At 54.3% G+C, this 27,486-nt stretch overlaps 1 protein-coding gene across 4 annotated transcripts in view; it reads left to right on the top strand.

The window, feature by feature from the left end:
* DPP6 (dipeptidyl peptidase like 6) overlaps positions 1–27,486 on the top strand; it is a 1,064,355-nt gene that overhangs the window by 931,843 nt on the left and 105,026 nt on the right. For all 4 annotated transcript variants that reach the window (XM_027538503.1, XM_027538505.1, XM_027538502.1 and 1 more), the window contains exon 8: positions 9,519–9,639. In XM_027538503.1, the coding sequence (XP_027394304.1) occupies positions 9,519–9,639 (121 nt within the window). The remainder of the gene's footprint in view (positions 1–9,518; positions 9,640–27,486) is intronic.

Below are 27,486 nucleotides of genomic sequence, written 5' to 3'. Positions count from 1 at the left end.
TGAATGTGTACTGTAAAATCAACACTTTTTCACTTACCTCCAAGAAAGCATAATATGCTACAATTTTAGCGTTGACACACCATCAATTTTAATACATTTGAATTTTGGTGAGACTGAAATGTGAATAATTTGTGCATATTAGATTTGAAAAAGTTAAGTGCGCATCTTTATATATGTCCCCACCACAAAGGACTGACAAATACCACTCTTCCTCTATACTGAAAGGTTGTTGTTGAATCACAGTAAGACACCGGGATTCTTGGCTCCCAGAGGAGAAGAATTCAATCCGGGGCCAGAGACGAGGCTTGATCGCTCAGAGCTTTTGTGTGATAAAGTTTTATTAAAGTATAAAGGAGATAGAGAAAGCTTCTGACATAGGCATCAGAAGGGGGCAGAAAGAGTACCCCCCTGCTAGTCTTCAGCTGGATGTTATATAGTCACTAGCAGTCTGTTAATGACAGAAAGGAATGTCTTAAAACTCAGAATGGCACCAGGCCCCTCACCCATAAGATACATCTTGGGATAATCTTGGCACCAAATGGTTCATCCTGGGCCGTAAAATGATTAACTTGAATCTTGAAGAAGGGCAGACCACCATACAAATAATTTCATTTACATAGATTAGAAGAACAATATCTGAGTCTAACATACTGCTTTGTCAAATAGGTTCTGAGCCAAGAGGCGGAACCAACTTGAAGACAGAGTCGGGGTAAACGCATAGCACATTAGCATAGCTTAAGACAAACATTCCCGTAAGAAAAAGGCCTTGGTTACCTCTAGGTTTGAGAATGGTTAACTTCAGGTGAAACCAAGTGTCATTATGGCAACACAGTGTTTTAAGAGAAACCTTCTTTTAAATTTGTGTAGAGAAGGAAAAAATATTGCTAGTTTGTTTCCTCCTGCCACTTAAGAGAGATAAAAATGGCTGACACTTGCAGGCTATTTCCTCTGTTTGGAGACCCCCGGCCTCCCTGCCTGTTACCCTCTCAATACAAAGAGGCAAATACTCTCCCAAGTCTGGTGACCCGGGAAGCCCTCCTTCTGTTGGAAGGATGAGCCGTGGCTGCGGGGCAGCCGCACTCCTAACGGTGACCACAGCGCCGCTGAGGGGCACGCAGCTCGGCCCAGGAGGTGGTGCCCCCAGGGAGGGTGGGGGCCCCTCCAGGAGCTGCCAGAAGCCCCTGAGAGAGGCCCCCATGTGGCTATGAAGGTCCCTCCCGCCCAAATCCTCTAAAGAAAGGCGACTTGCTCAGTGGAAGACTCTGACCCCAGACAGCGAGTGATTCCGGGGGGCCTTTCCCAGGGGTACCGAGAGTTCCCACCCCCATGAGCCAGGAATGGGGGTGCCCCAGGGACAGGGTGCTCTGTCCAGGCGCGGCCATGGATAGCACCAGCTCTCCGGCAGGGGCTGAGCTGCGGGCCACAGGCAGCAGAGGGTAGGAGGCCTGCAGAGGCGGATCCCACAGTGGGCTTGGCACCTTCGGGGTTGACGAGCTGCTGCCCGCCCTCCACGTCCCGGCTCGGAAGCCCTGCGCGCCCAGGTGCCCTGACCCTGGCGCAGGAAGTGCCTTCACACACTTCCTCCCGGCACTCCCCAGCCTGGTGTTTGGGGAGGCTGACCAGGCTGTCCATGGGCAGGCCCACGACTCAGAGGCCCACGGGGAGGAGAGGGGGCTAGGCAGGTACCCCCGCCCCCGCCCCGAGCCTTGTCCCCGTGGTCACTGTGAATTCGCTCAGCTCCCATGTCCCAGGGGACTGGGCACAGCCATCAGCTGCACCGGAGCGTAATTTCATCTTGAGGCTTTTCCCTCAGCTTTGGAAAAACAGCACCTCTGAGCTCTGCAGATTAGAGTGCGAGTTCAGCAGTGGGAGAGTTCCTGAGGGCCCGACTCTGAAAAGCATGCTTTTCCTCCACCGTTTGCACTGAGGGGAGGGTCTGTATGGTGATGTTTCACATGCTTCTCCTAGATTGTGGCTGACATTTGAAAGGATGAGCAATGTGAGTACTTTGTAGTTAGAAGGATGGTTTTAGATAATGTGGAAGACTTTCTCTTTCTTGGCACTGAACTCTGCTCTTTGGCGTTAAATCCGTGTTATTTTGCTGCGGCGAAATGTGATGCGCTGTGTTGCACTGATTTCTGGAGGAAAGGCTGGGATGGGCAGTGCCGACATGAGAAGCTGAAAGGACTCCGTTATTTGTCGGTATCCTAGCAGCAAGGACTGGATGGGCTGATGATAGTTATTATGCTAATAGTGCATTTCCTTTAAATGTGCTTTAAAACCCTCAAGTTTTTCTGCAGCATTCCTGCAGCACAACTGTCTCCCTTTTTATCCTCCTGATAGCACCACGAGGCAGACGCGGCAGGTATGATTATCTGTATTTCACAGGTGCAAAAGTCCAAAGGCAGAACAGTTGTGTGAATTTTGCCAGGTCCCACCACTGCCTGGGCAGGAACCAACCTTAGAGCCAAGTGTGCTGGATCTGGGGCAGTGGGTGGACTGGGGACGTGAGCTGTTCACACAGCATAGTTGTGGCTCCAGCACCAGTCAGATGAGAGCTTGCAGAGCCAGCGCCCAGCGCCCTGCCTGGCTTTTTGGAGGTGCTCACATGTGCGTCTTTGGGGTTGATGGTGATGCTCCCGAATTGGACAGGAGCCATTAAGAGTCTGTAAAACCCTCACTGATTCAACAGCATTGCCGCCGCTGCCACCCCCCCAATCAGTGCATTTCCAGACTGAGACACCAACTCAAGGAACAGACGGTCACTTCCTTGCCCAGCCGAGCAGTAGAATGGCCAAAGCAGGGGCTCGGAGAGCAAAGCAGAGTAAGCAAAGAATTGCTCAGTTCCCGAAATGAACTTGAGTAATCGGAGAGCGAGTCTCAGCACCTTGGCGTGTTGACCTAGGAGACAGCAAGCGTCTACACACATATGCGTCTGTTGTTCCCCTTTAGATCAGAGGCCACAGCTTCCCACTGGCGTCAGGTTCTGTAGGCACGGTTTGAGAAGGCTATACGTTCTGTCCAGCATCTTTCTCACATAATCTACCCAAGAAAAGTCCCTCTCGACATGGTTTTCTGACTGTGGGTGCAGCCAGCCTCTGCCCCCACCAGGAGAGCACAGGGCCTCCCGAGCAACTTTGGGTGTTGCTGTTCAGTCTGAAAATCTGATAAACAAGATATTCGCATTGTTATCAGATTTCCTTTTGTTCTTTGTATGAACACTTCTGTATGGTCAGTACTTCATGCGGTTCTCTGGCCCACCTGTTCGTCTCCTCCACCCATTTTTTTTTTTTATTGCACAAGGAGCAGGAGGCATGGTTTCTACTCATGGGAATGTCTCCTTGGAAAACGGCAGAGACCCCGCCAAGTCCTAAGATGCACACGAGAGCATTTTCACTGTGATAAAAACCAGAATAGATGTCAAACAGCAGAGACATAATGAAATAAGCTACAGTGTATCTCCTAAAAGGCACGTCTCAGAGCATGCTTAATGATATGGAAAAGCACTTCTGATATAGATTCTCAAACATTGTGCAAAACCGTATGTTACATAACTTTAGCTTTATTAAAACTAAATTTTATACCCCACCCACCAACCCTCTCACGTTCTCTCTCATCTAGAAGGGAATAAAATGCCAGACAGTCTATTTTATCAAAAACAGTCATGTGCCGTGTATCTGTTGAGTTGCAGGGTCGTGAGCTTTAACTTTTCCCCTGTACGCCAGAGCAATGCTGAGGGTGCACAGGCAGAGGTCGGCCGCATTTGTTGTCCCGGTTTCCACCTCATGGTCGGCCAAACTGATGTGTGATTTCCCACCAGCCGGTTTGCTTTTCAAAAAGATAATCCCAGCGGCGTTGTGTTCACCCTCCCGTGGGTGTTGGCGAACATCCTTCCTGTCACTGTTGCATAACAACTTCACTCCAGTGGAGACCCAGTCAGCGCTGTCTCCTGACCTGAACTCAGGCAACATGGGCTGTTCCAGGAGGCTGATGGCTGCTCGGAAACACCCACAGGGGCTCTTGTATCTGCCAAGCAGAAAGGTCGACTCACACGCCTGGCACCAGCCTGGCACCAGCTCGGCTCAGCAGGGTGTGGACAAGGGCCGTTTGTCAGCAGCTGCCCCTGGGTGTAGCCCCCCACGGGACTCCTCGCAGCCCTGGGGGTTCTCCTCCACGTCCCCACTGCCAGGTGACAGCACAGGACCCAGGACCCCCGTGGGTGGGTGTGGAATCCCTCCGTATTCCCCTCCCGAGCCCCCAGGTGCCCAGAAGGATGCGCCTGGTGACTGGAGCCGCACACTCGGAGAGGCCACGGCGACAGTTTCTCCCGGTGGGCACCGTTCTCCTCGGCCAACGGCGGCATGTCAGCAGTAGAGCGCTCCCCTTCCAGCCCGCACCCACCCTGACCAGTGTTCAGGCAGTAAGCAGAAAGTTAACCAGAAGGTCGAGTTCTGTGCAGAGGCCATGCAGCTCCGAACACAGGAGGGGTGTCCAGTCCCTTAGTCACAGTTGGTGCTTCTGACTTGCTGCTCTGTGGCCCGTGGACGAAGCCCTTCAGGGGACTAGAGGTGATGTCTGTAATACACACAGAAGCTAAGGCCAGGTGGACACAGGAACCTGATGGGCGCCAGCCTCCCCAGGTCAGCCGGCCTCTCCATCAGCCATTTGCTTCTCCTGCACAGTCTGCTGAAGGATGCGTTGGCCAGGTTTCAAGGTCTAGAGGCAGAATTTCCATGTTCTGGTGATGTGTTTCATCCATGTGCAGTGTTCCAGTGTCATGGGTCAACTGTGTAGAGTTTCCAGTGGGAACAGAGTGAACACAACAGGGACGATCCTGTTTGCCATAGGAATACAGCGTATCGTCACTGCTGAACCAGTGGGAGCTCCGTGACCACACGAACCGTTCCATCTCACCCTATAAAGTAAACTAATGTCCTGTGTAACAGGATCTTTCATCCTCCCTTATTGTGGAAATGTAAGTAAAATTGTGCTCGGTCAGGAAGCAGGGGAACTCAAGAGAAGAAGCAAGAAACAAGGGGGAAAGCGATCAGTGGATCGTGACCACTCCAGGAATGTGTTCTCGAGAGGGGCAGTTGCTGTGCCATGTCAATTTTGAAACCTGGGATGAGTGATATTTGGGGGTTTTAGCTGGAATCCAGAGAATCTGTTTCCCCCTGAATAGTAACGTGTTGGGTTCACTGTGAATGTTGACTTTCCCCTTCAGGATAGTCTCCTTTCGATTACGAGTGTGGTAGTGGGATCACTAATTAACTTGCTGAACGTCTTCTCCAGATGTCAGATACCTTTGGACTCAACGGGCTTAAATATGGAGGAAACCTTAGGGATCATCCAGTCAACCTCGTGTTTTGTAGATTAAGTTACATGAAATTAACTTACAAGGCCGAGGTTAAGCAATGGACTCAGAACTGGATGTCTAACAGTCTCAGCTCGAATTCAGGTTTCTGTTTCAAGTCCAGCGTCCCTTCTGCTTTATCATCCGCTGGAGCTGTGCTGCTGCCTTTCAGCCAAGCCCTGAGCCGGGCAGTATAGCTGCCTTTGGGCCTCGATTTTCCAGAACCAACGGCTAAACTGTGCCACTGTGGTGACTGTCCCATCCCCGGCGTCCTTGGATGACAAGCTGCCCTTTGGGCTCCATGTGTCTCTGGGCTTTCTTGTAACCACCCTGGGAACACGTGGGTGTTCTTCCTGGTCACTTCGCCCAGGAATCCTCTCCTAACGCCTCCAGGCAGAATAAAACTTTGTCGTGATGAGAGTAACCACAGAAAGACTAGCGGGTGTGTTACTGAGCCCTGACTGCTGGGCACTGTCCTCAGTGCTTTGACGTTGTCAGCTCACTCAGCCTCACGCCCACCCTAAGACTGGGCTCTGCATTTATCTCATTATTGTTTCGTTGCTTCAGTCATACCCAACTCTTCTGCAACCCCATGGACAATAGCCTGCCAGGCTCCTCCGTGCATGGAATTTCCCAGGCAAGAAGACTGGAGTGGGTTCCCATGTCCTCTTCCAGGGCATCATCCCGACCCAGGGATTGAACCCGTGTCTCCTGCATTGGCACATGGATTCCTTACCACTGAGCCACCCAGGAAGCCCATGCCTTTATCTCCAGTGACAGATAAAGGGACCTCTGGGAGTCCAGCCCTGGCCCAGTCCCGCAGCAGGTCTGTTGTGCTCCTGGAGCACTGGGTGCAGACACCCTTGTGGGGCCTGGAAGGGACTGAAGCTCTGTAGAACACAGACTCCCATTGTAAACGTGAACATCTTCAAAGCAAAATGTGTTGTTCCCTACAACTTGTTCCCTTTTGTTTTCCTTCCATTAAAAATGCAGCCAGCGTGAAAATGGATTTAATATCTATCATAGCAAATTTTACTTATTCAGAATATTAATTGGCTATGGTCTGACTTGATTCAAAAATGCATTGTTAGGCTTAGAACTCATAAAAAGAAGTTAAAATTTCATAATACATTTTTACCCTTTGGCAAACTCGTAAGAACAGCTGCAGAAATTAAACGAGGATGTGTACTTGTGTCTGGAAGTTTTCCAGCTCATTTCTGGTTGAAGTGAATGTTTAAGAGGCAGGAGGCCTGAGCAGGAAGCTGATACTTGACGAGTTTTCAGCTCCATCCTTCCGTGAGAACCGTCTGTGGGAACTGCCCTTTCGGCATAATTCTGTTTAAAATGTCAATATTTGCGCTGTTTTCTATGCTTGCAAAACACCCTCTCACTGGCCTCGTCAATGACACTGACAATATATTTTTTAGAATTACTTAAAAAAAAAAAAGATTGAGTCCTGTTCTTGGTCCACGTAGCTCCGCTTCTATAGACGCTGGAGATTTGCTTCCCCCTGGGGGTGGAAGGCAGAGCATTTAGACACAGAAAACATGCAGAACTGACCAGGGCCTTGTGAACAGGCTCATGCATACTTTAAGAGCCCCGGAAGACGCTGGATTTTTACCCTGGGCTGCTATTTCGTAGATTTGGCTGCACATGACCAACCTAGACAGCATATTCAAAAGCAGAGACATTATTTTGCCAACAAAGGTCCGTCTGGTCAAGGCTATGGTTTTTCCAGTAGTCATGGATGGATGTGAGAGTTGGATTGTGAAGAAAGCTGAGCACCGAAGAATTGATGCTTTTGAACTGTGGTGTTGGAGAAGACTCTTGAGAGTCCCTTGGACTGCAAGGCGATCCAACCAGTCCATTCTAAAAGAGATCAGTTCTGGGTGTTCATTGGAAGGACTGATGCTAAAGCTGAAACTCCAATACTTTGGCCATCTCATGCGAAGAGATGACTCATTGGAAAAGACCCTGATGCTGGGAGGGATTGGGGGCAGGAGGAGAAGGGGACAACAGAGGATGAAATGGCTGGATGGCATCACCGACTCAATGGACATGAGTTTGGGTGAACTTGGGGAGATGGTGATGGACAGGGAGGCCTGGCGTGCTGCAGTCCATGGGGTTGCAAAGAGTCGGACACGGCTGAGCGACTGAACTGAACTGAACTGGAATCACCTGGAGTGTTTCTTTAAAATACAGATGTCAGGGTCCCACCCCTAGATTCTGATCCTTGGGCTGGGCTCCTGGACCTGGCAGTAGGGTTTTCAGAGCTTCTCAGATCATTCTAATATGCAGCCGAGTTTGAGAGCTGCTGACCTAGACCACCCTCCTCCCCAGCCCCAGAGAATTTGGGGTTGACCCAAGGTCAGAGCTGTAACATCCCCCAGGGCACCTCAGTGCTGCACACGGGTCGCCCAGCCAGCAGCCGGAGGCCCTCTCTGCCTCCTCCCCGACTGCACTGGCCACACTCAGGGCATCCTCCCCACTGTCCCTGCCAGTCGGCCTCCATCCTCACTTCTGCGGTGACAGGCTGACGCTTGCCTGTCCTCCCTACATCCATCTTCATGGCCCGGGGCTCACCTGCAGAAGACTCACCCCAACCCTGGCGCTCCCTCCTCAAGCCTCAGCCAAGGCTTCCTGCTGCCCCTGGGGTCCTGTGCCTGGCAGGATTCTGGTCACTGGGAGCGTGTGCCCAGTGCCCCCAGCCCCCAAGCCCTGCCTCTGGTTTCTCGCAAGCTGTTTGCCCCTTGTCATCTCATTTCTCCACCCCCTTTCCTTGTCATGCTCCCTGTCCAGATCGCAACCTAAAACCCACTTTCTCGAGCGCTGACCCTTGCTCCAACCCAGGTGAACCTTGAGGACATCCTGCTCTGTGAGTTGAGCCAGACACAGAAGCACCCACACTGCACTTTTCTATTCTATGAGGTCCCTGGAGTCGTCAGGTGCCTAAGACGCAGAAAGTAGAACGGAGGATGCTGCAGGCAGGGAGTGCAGTTAGTGTTTTATGGGGGGGGGCTTTATTTCTGCAGGATGCCAGGAGTCCAGGAGATGGCGGTGGGGACAGTTGCAGGACAGTGTGAGTGCATTTAATGCCAGCAGACTATGCGCTGAAAAGTAGCCAGGGTGGCAGGTTTCATGTCGAGCATGTTTTACCACAATTAAAAAATATATACTTTTCGGTCACTTTCTCAGGCCTGTCCTTTGTCCTAAGGCAGCGGTACCGTCACATGTCCCCACATCTCTACTTGTCCCCATCAGAGCATTCTCCTGTTAAAGTTTGTCTTCTTTACCAGACTGTAAGTAGGATGAAAGTGCATGATACATCCCACCTCGTCCATCAACACGCTGTCTCAGGATTGGCACAGAGCAGGTGCCCACCAAGTGGTGGTGGTGTTCAGTCACTCAGTCATGTCCGACTCTTTGCAGCCCCATGGACTGCAGCACATCAGGCTTCCCTGTCCTTCACTATCCCCCAGAGTTAGTGGGAGATATGAACTTAATGCTCAGATTCATGCCCATTGAGTCCATGATGCCAGCTAACCGTGTCATCCTCTGCTGCCCACTTCTCCCACGAAGTGTTGGTCACTCAGTCGTGTCCGACTCTTTGCAACCCCATGGACTGTAGCCCACCAGGCTCCTCCATCCATGGGGTTCTCCAGGCAAGAATACTGGAGTGGGTTGCCATTTCCTTCTCCAGGGGATCTTCCCAACCCAGGGACTGAACCCGGGTCTCCTGCACTGCAGGCAGATTCTTTACCGATTGAGCTACCAGGGAAGTCCACTAAGTAGTTTTTAGTAAATGTTGAGTGAATAAGTCTCAGGTTTCCAGTTTCCCAGCCCCCCCTTCATAACTTCTAGGGAAAATACAATTGCTAACACAGTCAAGGCGACTTGATGTTAACACCCCCACGGGTTTCAGATCAGTTGTCCAGGTGGTAAATGACAGCATTGGGTGGACTGCGTGTAGTTTGAGGCTCTGACTGACCCTCAGTGTAGATGGTGTTGGAGGCAGGTGAGCCCCAAGGGATCTTGAGACCCTTGTTCTGTCCAATAAGTGCACCAGGAAAATGCCTACCAAATGGCTGGCTTTGGGGTTTTAAGAACACCCTGTTTGGAACTGCTTCCTTGATTAATGCTGTGCTTTTTTTCTCTTTCCAATTAGATATTTATCTTTGAAAACAATATCTACTACTGTGCGCACGTCGGGAAGCAGGCCATCCGCGTGGTCTCCACTGGGAAGGAAGGCGTGATTTACAATGGCCTCAGCGACTGGCTGTACGAAGGTACGCGGGGGGCGGGGCGCCGTTCCTGTGGGCGCGGCTGCCACTGCTTCACGGCGGTTCGTGGTGGTGATGTGCACTCTGTCAGTTAAGCTCTGGTTTCTGGAGCGTCAGCTAAATTCCAGAGGGCATGTGGAGCCCCGGGGAGCAGCAGGCGGCCGGCGGGGGCCTGCAGTGTCGGTCTCTCACTTGGTGGCCAGGTGTGCTGGGCACCCGCCAGCCTGTGCCATGCTGGGGGTGACTCTGGAACAGGCAGGGTCCAGACTCCAAGGTCCCCTGCTCCCTTTCCGAGAGGCGGAGCACCTGGTTCTGCCTGGGGAAGACGTCAGAGGGTAAACCCCCACGGGCAGGGTGAGGTGCTGCCTGCATGCATCCATCCACCTCGCTGGACGTTTCCTGCCACTGGGACGCCGGAGGACTCCGGCGGCGGGCGTTACTGAACCTCTGAAATCTGAGCGAGCAGCTCTTTTCTGAAGCAAGCATCTGCCTACAATGCGGGAGACCCGGGTTCAATCCCTGGGTTGGGAAGATCACCTGGAGAAGGAAATGGCAGCCCACTCCAGTATTCTTGCCTGGAAAATCCCATGGACAGAGAAGCCTGTTAGGCTACAGTCCATGGGGTTGCAAAGAGTCAGACACAACTGAGCGACTTCACTTTCACTTTCACTTTCCGTGCTGATGAGAACTTTGCTGTGACGGTAACAGTCGTGTATTGATTGCTGCTAGCTGCCAGGCACCATGCTAAGTGCTTTGGTGCCTGTTAGCACCTCATGTCACCTGCCGTAGTCCAGGCTGCTGTGATACCAATAGACCACAGTCTGGGTGGCCTGAGAACCTTCTGTCTCTTTCACATGGTCCAAGATCAGGGCTCCGGCAGTGCTGATGTCTGGTGAGGGCTCTCTTCCTGGCTTGCAGATGGCCGCCTTCTCCCTGTGTCCTCACAGGATGGGGGTGCGGGGGGAGAAGGAGGGAGGGAGCAAGCTCTGGCCCCTTCATCCCGCTGGTGGAGCACTCATCCCATCATGGAGGCTCCAAAGGCCCCGCCTCCAGACACCATCACCGCGGGGATTCGGTTCCACGTGAATTTTGTGAGGCCACAGACACCCCGTCCATGGCGCCCTCGAGAGCGCATTCTGAGATGAGCGTGTCACAGACATTTCACCACGGAGGCAGTGGTGAGGGTAGGTCATCTGCCCGAGTTGGCACGAGGTCAGGGGAGATGCTCTGGGGGGGTGTCACTGTTCAGCTGCAGGACTGCCCCTCCTGGACACGCAGGTATGGATGGGCGCCAGGCTGATACACAGTGGGTACCCGTCTCGACCTTCCCACCTGAGAACCCATGAACACAACAGGAGTCCACTGTGCGGGGCTGGACCGGGGGCTCTGGGATGCCTGGGCGTGACCAAGCCTGGAAGAGCTCATGTTTCATCAGTGTGGTGCGTCCCTTAACCTGGGCTCTGCATTGCAGCAGCTTTTTTATATCCTGGAGAACAGAGCACAGAAACATATATGCTCAGTCCCACTTCCCACTGGAATCTCACTGAAGCCACTGAGGCTCAAGGTTCTGTGACTGGGTTTCCATTTTTTTAAATTGAGGTGGAAGTCTTTGACAGTTAAATGCACAGTTCCAAGGCCACGGTTCGGTGGGCTTACTAACATGCTCTGTGCAACCCCATCAAGGCGTAGAACGTGGGACTTCCCTGGCAGTCCAGTGGTTAAGGGTCCACGCTGCCCTGCCGGGGGTGCAGGTTCAGCCCAGTGGTTAAGGGTCCACACTGCCCTGCCGGAGGTGCAGGTTCAGTTAAGTGGTTAAGGGTCCACGCTGCCCTGCCGGGGGTGCAGGTTCAGTTAAGTGGTTAAGGGTCCACGCTGCCCTGCCGGGGGTGCAGGTTCAGCCCAGTGGTTAAGGGTCCACGCTGCCCTGCTGGGGGTGCAGGTTCAGTTAAGTGGTTAAGGGTCCATGCTGCCCTGCCGGGGGTGCAGCTTCAGTTCCTGGTTGGAGAACTAGATCCCGCATGCCACGTGGCACAGCCAAAAAATAAAAATAAACAGTAAGAATAATAAAACAATTTCTGAAAGGAAATCCTTCAAAAGACACAGAACACTCCCTCATCTCAGAAGGCCCTCCCTCCACCAAGCCCCTTCCCAGAGGCCACCACGGTCCTGATTCTGTGCAGCTGGCTTCCTGGCTGAACGCTGGAGCGCTCATCACAACGGTCCCCCTCCCTGTGGTCTCCCCGGAAGCCTCATGTTTATTCCATCGTGGTCACCACTGCTCAGAGCACCCACGGGTCTGTTTCTGAGCTGCATTCCGGGCCCCAGGAGAATCGACCTTGAGGTTTCATTGGGCTCACCCGAGGGTGTCACGGGACGAAATGGACAGTATCCACCACGCTTCTGCTGTCCTGTGACAGACAACCCTACAGGTGGCAGAGGGGTCAGGGCAACAACCCCATGGCCCCCAGAGAGGGGCGGGGCACTGGGGTCCCAGCAGGAAGAGCCTCAACCCACTCTAGGAATAATCTTCTTTAAAACTCCATCACCAGGAAATTGAGAATATCTTTTTTAGTATCTTCCTAATAAAAGAACTCATTGCCTTGCAATTCAAGGTAAGCTTCTGCTTGAGCAGATTGGTTGAAAAGAAATGTTTCTTTAGGGCATTTACAGGGAATTGTGTTGGTGTGATAACAGGGCCCCAATATTCTAAATCAATCATGGTTGATGTACAGCTCAGTCTGCTGAGTGCTCTTCCCTGGAAGGTTATATACACTGATGCTTCGACTCCTGGAGCCTGCAAGGAATCTCAGCTCCTTTTTAATAATAGGAAGGTAAACTCTGAAGGCTGCTTTTTTCTCATCTGTGACTTAACTGCTTCACCTCCAAATGCTCCTTTTAAAAAACGGTAGGGGGCAAGATTAGAGGAAAAAAATACCCTGAAAGTGTTTGCAGGGTGCCTGACTCACTCAGAGATGTTAGTTCTGAGAAGCAGAGCTTACGTAAATTCTGAGCTACTCCACAGCCCATAGGCTTGTTGGCAGTCAGATGCCACATTGATTTGTTTTGTTTCCCAGAAAGGATCTTTTGAACATGTTGAACATTTCAGAATATCAAGGGCTGAGGAAGAGGAGGAGGAGATGCAGGGGAGTGCCAGGAGCCCCCATCCCTCGAGCCAAGGTTTACATGCACTCCATAGGAAACCCCCTAACTCACTGAAGCAGCCCCCACACTGGGAAACGTGCCCTCAAGGCCGTCTGTGACATCAGACCACGAGCCCCACTGACTCTGCAGATTCCTGCCCTCACAGCAGCCACACACTTATCTGGATGAGTAAAGTGCATATTTTATTATTCTGGGCAAATGTCATGCAGTTACATAGTATTTTGATTTTAATATGAGGTTAAAGATGACTTAAAAGTGTCCCACAACTCTGTCAAGGTTTACTAAGGTCAAGTTGGGCTTCCCTGGTGGTTCAGATGGTAAAGAATCTGCCTGCCATGGGGGAGACCTGGGTTTGATCCCTGGGTCAGGAAGACCCCCTGGAGAAGGGAATGGCAACACATTCCAGTATTCTTGCCTGGAGAATTCCATGGACAGAGGAGCCTGGTGGGCTACAGTCCATGAGTTTGCAAAGAGCTGGACGTGACTGAACAACTAACACTTTCACTTCAAAGTTGGTTACCCAGAATCTAAAGGTGTATCCAGTTTCTGAGAACTCAGAAAGGGAGATTCTGTTAGGAATTTGTACTTTCATGCAAGTCTTAGAGATTTTGCAAAGCTCCTAATATGTAAGCTTATGAGCAAAGGGCTGGATTGCCCAAATTTTTATGAAAGGTTCATGGTTTCCAGTGTTACAGAGATGGTTGTATTTTCCAGTCAACACTGTTTACATTAGTTCCATTTTGATCATTGCCATCATATACACGAGGTGTGGTGGGCTTCCCAGCTGGTCCTAGTGGTAAAGAACCTATCTGCCAACGCAGAAGATGTAAGAGACGTGGGTTTGATCCCTGAGTCAGGAGGATCCCCTGGAGGAGGAAATGGCAACCCACTCCAGTATTCTTGCCTGGAGAATCCCATGGACGGAGGAGGCTGGAGGGCTCCAGTCCATGGGGTCGCAAAGGTCAGACACGACTGAGCGACCCACACTGCTACTACCATAGTGGCACAGCACAGAGTTTTTGGCCAATAACTTTTCAATAATGAAACTTTAAGTCATCACCTGTTTTGCTGTCTTATGAGACATCCGTACCTCCGTTGCCGAGGCAGTCAGATGCGTGTGTGTGTATGTGTGTTGTTTAGTCGCTCGGTCGTATCTCTTTGAGACCCCATGGACTGTAGCCCACCAGGCTTCTGTGTCCATGGGATTTCCCAGACAAGAATACCGGAATGGCTTGCCATGCCCTCCTCCAGTGGATCTTCCCAACCCAGGGGTCAAACCCATGCCTCCTGCATCTCCTGCATTGGCAGGTGGATTCTCAAGGAGACAGGGAGTTGACTGAGGAAATGGCTCACGTGGGAAGTAATGTTGTCATGACCAAATTGTGGGGCTCCCTGGGGTGGTTTTGAAAATGTGTACTTTCCACAGGAAATATGTTCCCGTAAAGAATTCTTCCCAAATCATCCTGGTCACCCCAATCTTGCCAGATTCCCTAAAGTGAAATTCTAAGTCTTAGTTCCCATGGAATGTGCCTTTGTCTTTGACTAACCTTGTGGTTTATTCCATGCTTGGTGAGCGGTGTGTGTGTGCTGACCTGTATACCTAGGCTCCCATGTCCCCTGCCCAAGCTCTGTACTTGTGATCGGTGGATCAAGCCTGCGGGGTCCACTGTGGTCACAGGTCCCAGCGGACAGCCCTCACCCGGGACTGTCAGATGCAGGTAGGGGACATGCACACCAGGTTTTTATCAGCAAGAAAGTATTTCTGATGCCTCTCACTCTGTTATTAAACCACCCTCCTGCCATATACACATTTTGATCCTGATATTTTGCAAAGCTCATGGAGCCACTCTGAGTGTCCGTTCTTGATTGAGTTCTTCAAATGCTAACATCTCTGAAGTACCTGGATCCGGTACTTCAGTCATTAGCAGGCTGCATCCTGGTGGTAGACACGCCCGTGGAGCCTCATTCTGGCTGGACTGATAGATTTAGAGACAGTTGCACGGCCTGGAGTTCAGGGGACTGAGAGTCATGTTCACGTCTGCATGCTTATTCAGACCATGGATTTGTAGCTCTTTGGATGTGCTTGTTGGTTACTTCTCTGATTTACCTGATGGGAAATCTTGGTCAGACCAGGAAATCTCCCAGAAAATTGCCTGCAGCTTGTGGTGGGCTTTACAAAGCCCTCGCGTGTGCGAGCGGCAGAGCTGGGGGGGAAGGGCAGGGTCTTTGCAGCCACCGAGCCTGCCTTTGAATCATAGCTTCACCACGTAAAAGCCCCATGAACCGGAATGAGATCTGAACTCTTTGGGTCTGTTTTCTTATCCGCAAGACAAGCGTGAAGACCATCTAGGTTCCCTCAGGTCATCTTGGAAATTAAATGGACTGATGCGCTTACAATTCTTAGAACAGCCCCTGGGACAGGTGAACCGCAGCTGTTGCCGTTGAAGCTACTGTTATTCTTTATCTTGGAATTTTAAAAAAACCAGTGGCTTCCCTGCTGGCTCAGATGGTAAAGAATCCGCCTGCAATGCAGGAGACTCAGGTTTGACCTCTGGGTCGGGAAGATCCCCTGGAGAAGGCAACTCACTCCAGTATTCTGGCCTGGAGAGTCCCATGGACAGAGGAGCCTGGCGGGCTACAATCCATGGGGTCGCAGAGACTCGGACACGGCTGAGCGACTGACACTTGAACTTTTCCAAAACTGGTCACATAGCAGGTACACGCCTCTCTCGCTGGCATCGTCAGCACCAGAAGCACGAACGCGTGGTCCATTCTCCTCCAGCATCAGTGTTGAACACCACTGAGCTGTTCACTCTTGAGTTATTGTCTCCATATGTCTATATAGGAAGTGCAGGCTTCCTGCTCCCCCTGGAGAGGATGTCTGTGCAGATACAAGTGTCGCCCTGGAACCTTCTCTCTGCATCAGCGTCCCCGAGCTGGAGGCGTGCCCCCCTCACCTGACAGCCGTTCACCCTTGAGCACCACAGTCATGTCACTCGTAAAGAGTGTGCTTCAGGGTGGCTTGTAGACATTACATAGTTAAAAATTCATATTGCAGTTCGCTTCTAAAGAGGGACACGGGCATGAAGGTGATGATGAGAATACCGGAATTTAATCAGCCTCCAGGGGTGCCCCCGACCCAGGAGGTGCTGCCTGGACCAGCAGCAGCACCGGGTAGCAGGCGGCCGACCTCTAGTCCTGTAAGTCAGCGCTTTTGGGGTTTGAAGTGAAGTGAGCGTTCTTCCTGGGTAGCCCCGTCTCCAGCTCCATGAAGTAGCGGTGACCTTGACTCAGGCAGCAGGGGGTCTTACCTTGTAGAAAGACACAGAAGAGGCCACAGCTGTTGAGTGGGGACCCTCTCGGGTCTGGCATGGGGCGGGACGAGATGCTTCGGTGTTGGCTCGTTGCTTCTGTGCTCTCTCTGACCCCCGACGAGATGTCCTCCTGTTTCCCTGTAAACGTCAGCACAGGACAGTGGTCCAAGGCTGAGAGTGAGACTGTCAGGCCTGTGGGGAGAAGCTGCCAGCCAGGCCGCATCCAGCTGGCCCCCAAGGCTCTCCTCGCCCCCGGGGCCGGTCCAGCCTCATCTGGATCCTCCGCTTCCTTCTCCGTCTTCAAGTCCTGTCACACCCACCCCTGCCCGCACGCCTCCCCACCGGGACGGTCCCTACACACAGCCGCGATCACCCGTCCTCGCCGTGCAGCCCCGGCTCCAGGGTTCAGGTGCAGGGTCCCAGACTCCCCCCGAGGGAGCTTAGCTGGCCTCCTTTTCCCACTACTATCAGAGCTTCCACACCCTTCCTTCAGCAAAAATAGCAGGCTGATCACTGAAGAGCCCCAGGAATGGTTAATCTCACCGTAACGATGAGCTTCACTCTTTTTATCCCCAAAGGAGGCAGGAGAGGTGTTGGGAATGGAGACAGTCGCCTTACTCAGGACCGAGGGGCGAGGCAGGGACGTCACTCCAGACCGCCTGCTAATAACACTGCCAGGCGGGGCTGGCCTGCGGCAGGCGTGCTCACTCTCACCCACTGCCTCTTCCACGGCTTGCCCGACATGACTAAACAGGAACGAACTTCCTGCCGCAGCTGCAGAAACTTGGGCTCAGAAGCGTTGCGTGACTTCTCTGCGGTCACACAGCCAGTAAGTGTTTCCAACTTGGCTTCCTCACTACACGCCCATCATGTATAAAAAGCTGCATAAACTTCTTGCAGATTAAAAATAGGCCTGATGGGTTCCCGAGGGGTGAGCGGACCACCCATCACCTCAGCAAGGTCTGCTCACACCTCCGACACCCCCAGCTCTGCACCAGGCGCTTCTCAGCATGGGTGTGAGGGCCCCAGGACCTGCGGGTGCATCCCTGAGCTGCCACGCTGCCACCGGTGACCTTGAGGCAGTCACGTACCTCGTCTGACCTTCAGATTCATCATCTGAAAACGAAGAGCTCAGATAACTTCCCTAAAGATTTAGTGTGAGGCTGGATGATAGCACACAGCGGAACCACGTGGGCGTGGCAGGACGTGTCATCACGACATGGCATCTCGGGGCTGTGAAATATCCCATGAGAATCCACCTCCCGCCGGCTGCTGGCGGACGTGGCAGGGTCTCAGACGGCCGTTTGCCCAGGGTCAGACGAGTGTCTTCCACAGAGGGGCAGAGGTGTTTGTAAGGCAAAGGTCAGGCCTGAGCCCCCCAGAGTGTGGTACCCCCAGAGTGTGGCACCCCCAGAGCACCCAGCTGAGTGCAGGGGAAGGGTCTGGAAAGCGGTCTGGATTTCTCCCGAGAGAAGCCCGCAGAGACGTCCTTGCCCATCATCTTCCTTGTCTTTCTCCTTGGGTCCCCCACCCTCTGAGTGCCGGGGTGACCATAGCTGTGGTCCATAGTCACTCTTGTATCTTCCTGCCTCCCGGGAGCATGCAGGCAAGAGTTTCCATGGAAACTGTGTGATGAACGGACCTTCCAGTCATGAGGATGGGGCGTAAGCCTGGGGGATCTCCAGGGGCGCCCTGGTGGCTCTCCACTGGAAAGGTGACCGTGGCCCGAGCTGGGGCGAGACCGAAGCACCAGCCAAGGAAGAAGCAACATTCTGTCCAGGACGTCAGGCCAGGGAGGCCGGGGCAGGGGCCAGGGCCCGGCGACAAAAACAGCAAATGCTGGAACTCCCGATAGGGAATTTCCCCCAAGTTCAATGCCGAGGGCAGGGCCCTGACCTGTGCTTTGCAGCCCAGCGTCCTCCCTGTACTGAAATAAACCTGGTCAGAGAAGCGGGAGAGGATGCCGAGGTCAGGCTGGGAAACTCTAAAACAAACCCACAGGGACTTCCTCGGGGGTCCGGCAGTAAAGATGTCACGTGTCCACTGCAGCAGATCCAGGTCCAATCCCTGGTCAGGGAACTAAGATCCTTCAGGCCATGTGGTGTGGCAAACAAGTAATAATTTTAAAAAACCGGAAAACAAGTCAGCAAAGCAAACCAGACACCCCCTCCAGGATTCACAGCAGGAGAATCGCTCATGCCCCGCATAGGGCAGAGGTGGGCGGGTCTGCTCCCAGAGCTCACCTAGGGGCGCAGGCTGCAGGCCCCGCCCTCCCGCCTGGCAGCAGGCCCCGCCCTCCCACCTGGCAGCAGGCCCCGCCCAGCCCAGAGTGGGTGGAGACGGAGGCGCTGTGCTCGGACCGGAAGTGACTCTGCTGGGTGGCCCTGCTCACCACCGGGCCACCAGGCCCAGGGCCCAGGACGCAGTGCTGGCAGCCAGCCAGACGCGGGAGAGGCCTGCACAGTGGAGACCCTGCCCTGCAGATTCCCACGGCGGGGCCGCAGACCCCAGATCTGGAATCAGCAGGAGAGGAACTCCTGCAGGGCCAGGGGGGCCCTGAGGGTCAGTAAGAAGAACTGAGCAACAGGTTTAGGGGCACCCGGGGGGTGTGGGTAGTGGTTGCAAGACTGCTGCGGCTGCTATCCCCCAGACCCCAGGCGTGGGGGCATTAGCGGGGTGGACTCTGGGTGAGGGTGGCTTGGCCTGTCCGAGCACTCTCGAAGACATTAGTGAGTCGCTGCAGGTAGTAATGCCATGTCCCCCTCATTGGACCGCTCAAGAGACAGCTAGGGGTGTAACTTTTTGTTGCTGCAAACTCACCTTGCATGCATGGTCACTCCAGTCGTGTCCAACTTTTTGCAACCCTGTGAACTGTAGACTCCTCCGTCCATGGGATTCTCCAGGCAAGAATACTGGAGTGGGTGGCCATTTCCTCCTCCAAGGAGTCTTCCCAACCTGGGGATCGAACCGTCATCTCCTGCGTCTCCTGCCTTGGCAGGCACGTTCTTTACTGCTAGCGCCACCTGGGAAGCAAACTCAGCTTATTTCCCACTTTACGGCTGATAGCCGAGGGGCATCAGCCAGATCGCTAGCTGGTAGGTCTCCATCTCCCATCAAAGGTTGATCAGTGACACGTGTGCCTGTGATCAGCACTCTTCTCCGCGTCTCCTTGGAGTCCTTTAAATTAAGAGCTGTGTTTCCCACCGAGCAGCCCCCGACGGCAGGGGACAGACCCCAGGGTGGGCGGGCCCCGTGGAGCTGGCCATCGTGTGACACCGTCGGTTTACTGCAAACCCCAGCTCACAGAGTCAGAAGCCGAGTCTGCCCTTGACAGTCCTGCCTGGGCCTTGTGGGTCCCTGATTGTTCTAATTCAGCGTGAAACAAAAATCAGGAAAAGGAGAACTCTGAGGGGAAAACGTTCTCTCCACGTGTGGGAAGAATTCCCGCTGGTCTTGAGAAATGTTTCTCACAATTAATTACCTAATCCTGAGAGAGTGATAAATAATATACGATGCTCAGTGGTTAGGCTTTTAAAGCTCTTTAATTATGCATCGACTGTGGGATTAAGACCGACACATCTCCATCTTTAGGTTGTGGAGTTTTAATGAAACTCGGGTATCGCTGGCTGAAATCTTGATGCTCCCGGACACCCCAGTTTCCTTTAGTCTTTTTTGTTTCCTAAAATCTCGTAAGGACTTGAGACCCTTTGCCCTAGTGTCGAGAGTCTTGTTAATGTTAGCGTTCCACCGAAAGGCAGGCCACAGATGCTTGAAGGAAGACATGTGAGGCTCCGAGCTTGCCTGCGCTCGAGACGTCATCTGGGCCCAGAGGCCAGGGTCCTGCCCCCACCCTTTCCCACCGAACCCGCGTCCTGACCTCTTTGCGCTTAGTTCTTTTTCTCTGCTCTGCAAGCATCACTGGATGGACCGGATAGCGCTGCCCGCCTCCCTCAGCTGTGTTTTCGTACTTGAATGTCAGGGGGAGCACTCAGTGTGATGGTGTGAAGTCTGTACGCATAGGAGATGCCTTTGCGACGGGCTGTCTACCTGTCCTTGGCTTTCCTGGGTGGGTGTCAGGAGGAAAACGCCCCGATTATAGTGGGGTGGGGGCCCAGCACAGGGTGCCCCCACCCTCCACCCCATTCTGCCCTCCCCGGCCCCCCGCAGGACACGCGTGTGCTGGGAATTCATCAGGGGTTCTCATATGCTTCTCCCTGCTGCTGGTCCTCCCTTCGTGGAACCTCCTTTTCCTTTCTTGCTGTACAACCTGTGTTTTCAGTGTAATTTTTCTCTTTGCCCAGGGCTGGGTTTGGGGAGGTTGGGGGCAGGGTGGGGGTGAGATGGCAGCTCAGCTTCTCCGCGTCAGAGCCCCCTGGACGTGGAGACACACCCTTATCACTGTTACTGCTAAGTCGCCCAGTCGTGTCCGAGCCTCTGCGGCCCCGTGGACCGTAGCCCGCCAGGCTCCTCTGTCCATGGGATTCTCCAGGCAAGAGTACTGGAGCGGGTTGCCATGTCCTTGTCACAGATCCTATGAATGAGGGCCGGTGCCTGGAAGGAGATCCAGGCCTTAGGTCTCAGGTCAGTCGCACCTTCCTACTCGGTCTCCCAGCAGAGGGAGAGGCCGTCTCTCCGTCACCGTCGTGGGGTCAGGGTGCCCGAAAGGGACTCCTGCACTGGCCAGAGGATACAGGCCTGTGTCTGTACCACATGCACTTATGGCTCCAAGCCCCCGAGCAAGGCCCGGCGGAGTCCGGGGCCTGGCGTCCCCAGCGTCTGCCCCACCCCAGGCTCCTGCGGATGGGTGGGCCCCTCCCCAGGACACGACGCCTTCCTCCCAAGGCCACAACTTGTCCATTCACTGAAAATGGGCCCCAGGCCTGGGAACCACTGGGTGCCAGCCGTCCCCAAAGAGCAGATGACCATGCAGGCCTTAATGGAGAACTCCCGTCCAGCACCTTGTTCTTGCCGCAGGAGTTCGAGCATATGGCACTTGCTTTATTAATAGAAAAACCAACAGCCGTGGGGACACAAGCCCAGGAAGTGTTGGGATTTTAAATAGATGTTCCCAGGAAGGGGCCCAGCCTTCCTGGAGGTCACGGGGTCACGTCTGCCCGGCCCTCGGGACCAAACCACAGGGCCACAAGGTTCTAGATCCGCACACACCTTAGGTTTTCGGTTCTTCTACGCGTCCGAATGACTGCTCCCCATCGCACGGCTTCTGTTGAGGGTTGAGTCTCTCCCCCAGTCCCGCCCTGTGGGCCTACCCAGGTGTGAGGCGTATGAAGAATCTGCAGGTAACAAACTTCATTCCACACGGAGGCTGCATGGACACCTAGCCTGGCCCGCCCACCCCACTGGTTCTAGAACGTAAGCCCACCTCTCCCGTGGGCCCAGAACAGATCGGTCTCCAGGGAACCCGGGGCTGGTGACCCACGTGTGACAGGGGGCAAACGTGGGCCCTCCCTCAGGAGCCAGCACGGAGCAGCCCCACCGGGAAGCCAGGACGCACCATGTGAAGCGGGCTCCAGGGACACACCCGTGCATTCTGCTCCAGGCTCCACAGGCCCCCGTGGGACGAGGCTGCACTGTGCCCCAGGCTTGCCTTCAGGATGGAGTTGAATCACACCCTCACCACGGGGTGCTTGTCTCCAGCGCCACTCAGACACTGGCAGAGTGACCCGTTCTGGTTGCAGACCACAGACCCATGAAAATCAGAAAATCAAGCAATCGCTAACCCATTAACTGATTTATGGAATCCAGAGCTGAGTCCTTAAACATTTGTCCCAGCTGCCTTCTCTCAGGATGTTATCAGTGCCTGGTCCCCAGTCTCTTTTCCAGTTTCTGCCTTTTGCGATCTACTGCTGACTTGAGATCCTGTGAGATGTGAGCCTGCATAAGCTTGTCCTGAGGGGGAGATTTTTGAAATAGCTGGGGAATGCTGATTAGAAAATCCACAGCCGCCCCTCCACATCATGACACCAGCTGGTAAAGTCGGGAGACATTCTGGGGCCTTCCTCCCAGCTCTGGCGAGGGCAGTGCTCGCTCCCGTGAGCCGGGCACGGATGGCAGGCAGGGCAGGCAGTGCCCTCCCGTGCAGGCACCTTGGCCACTTCCACTGAGACATTCAGCGCTTCCAGCCTCTGGCCTCTCCACCTGCCTCGCATGGAGGAGGCTCTGGGCCCTAAGGTGTTGGGGTCAAAGCCCCAGAACTGAAGGACAGGGGCACAGACCTCAATGCCTGAATACTTTTCTGGGAGCCCCCAGATGGCCCCCCACGTTCCTGGGCTGATGGAAGGTTCAGCAGACTCTTAGGGACCACAGAACACTGTGTCTTGGTGGCCATGTAGGTCGAAAGGATGAAAGCCTGAAATGAGAACCAGTCCTGAGTGGTCACAGCTGAGGTTTGCGGAAGACCAGGTCGGGCAGGGGGGCTCACCACCTGCTGTGCTGTCCAGCTGCTCTCCACTCAGGCTGAGCCACGCACGTCTCTTTCTATGCACTCGAGTTTTATGTAAGTAATTTTGTTTCATTGCAACATTTAACTGAGGCTGGAAAGTCATCATTAAGGGGACATAAAGCTGAAGGAGGAATGGAAAACTATGTAGAAGAGACCTTTTAGGCTGCGGGGGAGATGGCCTTCTGGGGTAATGGGCCTTTATTGACTCTGATGTTTTAGGAACAGGGAAGAGGAACTCATTACTCCCACACTGCGATCTCGCAAAGCAGAGGATTCTAAAACAGATGAGGCTCAGCCAGAGATGCAGAGTGTGTGTGAGAGAGGAGAGAGGCATAGACAAAGAGAGAAACTCAGAGACAGACAGAGCAAAGCAGACAGAGACTTTCAGTTCAGTTTGGTTGCTCTGTCGTGTCCAACTCTTTGTGACCCTGTGGACTGCAGCACGCCAGGCTTCCCTGACCATCACAAACTCCCGGAGCTTGCTCAAACTCATGAGAGAGAGAGACTTTACCAAAAGAAAAAAAAGAGATTTAACAAAAGTTGAAGGACTTTCCTTGCCCTCTTGTGTCTGTCTCATTTCGGCACAGCTGGAGTCCTGAAACACTGCCCTTCACACGGGACAGTGACAAGGGGATCCGCTGGGGTGCTTCAATGCGACAGGCAGGTTTGCAGCTGGTCATCACGGGGCCCATCAGGGGCCTTGGGTGTCCACCCCATGGGAGCAGCTTCTTGACAGTTTCTTCCTCAAAAGTCTCCAGCCCCTGGAAATGCATTCGGTGTCTATTTTCCCCTGGAATGAAAAAAGGAGGACAGGAGAACTGAGGCAATCTATCAGTGTTTGGAGAAGCTGCAGATTAGCAGCCAGCAAGGTTATAATGAACATCTGAGCGATCGCAGCCGGGGAATAAAAATCAAGTCCAGACTCCTGACTGTCTCAGACGTGAGGACGTGGGGGTGGACGCTGCCCCCTGGTGGCCAGCACAGGCACGGCGGGTCCACTGTCCCCGGGCTCAAGTGCTGAATTGTGGGGGTTGTCAGACCACCGGGATGGTGATGAGGTGTGTGCAGTGAGTAATATGCAAGCCACACGGCGCTGGTTAGCCAGGGAGGCTGCGGGTGGCAAGGGAAAAGCTCCTTCTGCCTCCTGGCTTGACGTTGGCTGTTTCTCGTTTAACCCCCCCATTTAATTCCGCTCTCGGCGTGTCAGATAAAATATTTAGTGGCAGGAAAAAGGCTGCAGATGCAGGCGGGAATAAATAAGATTGCCCGTATATAGAACGAGGCCATTTATTTCCAAGTGCAGATCTATCAGGCATGTTATTTATGTCTTTTGCAATTTTCCAGGACCCAGATTTCTCCAGATGCTCTTTTTCCCAGTCGACACAGCAGTGGGGGTGCAGGAGGCGGCACTTATTAACAGTGAGAACACACGGGGCCTGTGTTTTAGGAGCTATCCCAAAGCCTGTCTCAACTGCCTGCACTGCTTTGATCTGCCTCTTGTCATCCCATCCAGAGGTGACAGCCGTAATGCTGACATGACTCAGGCAGATGGAGCCTTCAAGGCAGAGACAGTTCGAGCTGCCGGACAGCACAGGGCGGGCAGGGGAGACGGGCCAGAGGCTCAGTGCCGGGTTGGCGGGGCGCCGGCAGCATTGGGATGAGCTGTGGACCAGGAATCAGGACCAGAGCCAGCCCCACCCTCTGCCCGTTTGTGAGCCTGTGAAACAGCCCCATCTACTTCTCACAGCAGTGCCCCCTCCACACACCCCAAGACCAGAATCCACTCAAGGCTCTGGCAGGCGCTTTGGGTGAGCCGCCTCTGCCTGTGGGTCTCAGCTTTCTCCTCCGTGAAGTGGAGTCACAGAAGCATGGTTGCAAGCTTGGCAGGGTGGTCACGGTGAGCGTTGGGTTCCTAGTGGGACAGACGACATACCTGCCTTGCTCATCCCGCCAGGTCACGGCTCAGCACACACAGGCCCATTAGCCCCAGAGCCCGAGTGCTGGCTGGTTGTGAATGTAGTCCTTCCTGCGGCATTCATCCAGGCCAGAAGCCGCGGCCGACTGGGAGAAAGTGAGTTCAGACCCACGTGAGTGCGGACGTGAGACGCGGGGAACCTTAGGCAGGGCGGAACCTGAGGACTAGGGCGACATGCAGAGCTGGGACCTCTCTTCACGGGGAGGCATCTCCCCTCCAGGCGCCAAGGGCACCTCATGGGGAAGGTACCTGGAGGCGAGCCGCTCTGTAGGGTTGGGAAGCCTGAGGCCCTGTCCCTCGACCAGGAGAGAAGCCCCCCGGACCCCTGGGAGAAAGGGGAGCCCCATGTGTGCAGTGAGGGTCCAGCCCTGGTGGATTCTGCCTTCTCTTCACATCATTTGACAGCCCATCCAGTGGGGGCTTGTTGACAAAACCTCTCCTGTGTGAGATCCTCCCAACCCCAGAAGTACTAGCACACTCCTCTCAGTCTTCTGAGAAACTTCTCCCCGGAGTCATTTTATCCACAGAGAGATTCTGGCAGTCGTTTGCTTTGGACCACACTTGGCCAAAGACAATTAGGGAAAATAAAGCAGAATTCACTTGATTTTTGACTTCCGTATGCTGTTTGGATTTTGGCAAAGGGAGAATTAACTCATGGTGACTTGCCTTTCACTCTAAAGAGAAGCTGACATTTTTTGTGAGCTACTGAGCAAGTTTGAGAAGATTCATTCGAAGAACCACTGACCCTACAAAACAGGACTAAGATATACCGTATCTCGGAAGAGTGCCCCATTGGAGGATGGGGTCTCCCTTGGGAGCACTTCTCTGACTCAGGGGGAAGTGACTCCTCACTGGAGTTCTGTCTCCTAACCCCGATTATTCCCAGGGCCCACGGCACCTCGTGCTTCCTGCTGCATTTAGAGCCGTGCAGGAGGTTGGCCGGGGACAAGCACGCTGGAAGAAGGCAGTGGGCAGGGTGTCCTGGAGGCATCACCATCTCACCCGGAGCAGGCGCTTGTTGTCCGCATCACCCACCTGGCCAAGGGACCCTGGGGAGCCCGATGCCAACCTCAGCCCACGGAAGAGCTGCTTTTTAATTGGCCTCGAGTCACTTCATCTGTTTGTCTTCTGGGGCTGTCTGCCTTACAGCACGGATATTTGCATTTCACCCCATCAGCTGGCCCTAAAATCACAGGCTTTCCGAAGGCTGCAGACCTGCAGTTGTCGAGGTGGAGCCAGCCGTCCAGTGAGACCGGTGTCGTGGGAAGACTGCCTCCCCCAGTTAGCCGCTGCCCGAGCTGGAGCAAGTTAACCCCATGCAGGAGCCTCAGCGGCCTCCTCTGGGAGGTAACTGCGGCAAAGAGCAGGGTAAGCGTGCAGCACCAGCTCCCAGGCATGGGTCAGGCTCTGGCTGAGTTACGGCTGTTGGTACTCATCCCCTGGCTCCCGGAAAATGCCAGACCTGTAACAAAGAAAAGGGTTTCCGTTTCACCTCTCTGACACTGGGTGTCCGAGACCCTCCCAGAAGCAGGCCTGTTAGCACGGCCATCACGGAAGGGGCCAGGGTGCTCAAGGCCCAGGGGTTGGGGACGGGGCAGCTGTCACCCTGGTGAGTCTGCACACCCTGTGGGGAGGCCTCGTGGCTGCAGGCAGGGCTGATGCTGGCGCTCGGCTCCGGTCGGTGCTGCCCAACACCCCCCATCGGCAGTCCAGTGTCACGATGAGTGTGAACAGGCACGGGGGCCCTCAACTGACAGTTGTTTGCTGGCCTAAGGGGTCTTCTGAGAAGGGGAGGCACCTGGAACCCAAAGCCCCCTCCTTCCACTTTCTGGAGGTGTCGGCAGGCATGAAAAGCCATGGAAGTGGGTGGTGGGGAGCCCGTGACTCACGTCAAGCACAGGCAAGGGGGGGGGTCCCAGGGCAGGCGCAGCCCAGAGCCCCCTCTTGCCTCCTCAGTGTCCCCGCCTGTCCTGCCCACAGCATGCTCCTTGGGGCCAGGGCCTGGAGAGGACTGTCCCCGACATTCTCAGCAGTGAGCGCCCCCTGGAGCCGCTGTGCCTGGGGGCGGGAAGGGGCCCTGGACCAGGGACACTCTCCCTCCTCACATGGCTCACAGTGGGGCCGTGCTGAGCTCTCCTGTTTCCCAGGTGAGGAGAGGGGAGCAGGACTGGAAGGGCTTGGTCCAGGCCCACTGGCCGGTGCCCTGGGTGGATGGACCTGTGTCCAAGACTCCCAGCCTCAGGATGCCCCGGGCAGCTTCAGGTCGAGGCCACACGTGGTCCTGGGACATCCTAGGGGTGAGATCGGGTGGGGACAGGGGCGGGCTGGGGGCTGTGGCTCTGCTGTCTCCTGTCCATCCTGAAGGCATCACCGCGGCACCTGCGACTGGACCCATGGTGACCCTACCTATGATGACTGTGGCTGTGGTGACCGTACCTGTAACAACTGTGCCCATGGTGACCCTACCTGTGATGACTGTGCCCGTGGTGACGGTACCTGTGACGACTGTGCCGTGGTGACCCTACCTGTGACGACTGTCCCCGTGGTGACGGTACCTGTGACGACTGTGCTGTGGTGACCGTACCTGTGACGACGGTCCCCGTGGTGATGGTACCTGTGACGACTGTGCCCATGGTGACCCTACCTGTGACACCTGTCCCCGTGGTGACGGTACCTGTGACGACTGTGCCGTGGTGACGGTACCCGTGACGACTGTGCCCGTGGTGACCGTACCTGTGACGACTGTCCCCGTGGTGATGGTACCTGTGACGACTGTCCCCGTGGTGACGGTACCTGTGACGACTGTGCCCGTGGTGACCGTACCTGTGACGACTGTCCCCGTGGTGACCCTACCTGTGACGACTGTGCCCGTGGTGACCCTACCTGTGACGACTGTGCCCGTGATGACCCTACGGTGACCCTACCTGTGATAACTGTGCCCG

Source organism: Bos indicus x Bos taurus, chromosome 4 (assembly GCF_003369695.1).
Source record: "Bos indicus x Bos taurus breed Angus x Brahman F1 hybrid chromosome 4, Bos_hybrid_MaternalHap_v2.0, whole genome shotgun sequence".
NCBI classification, from domain to species: Eukaryota; Metazoa; Chordata; class Mammalia; order Artiodactyla; family Bovidae; genus Bos; species Bos indicus x Bos taurus.
Note: the sequence above shows the minus strand (reverse complement) of the source record. Positions and strands in the feature narration are given on the sequence as shown.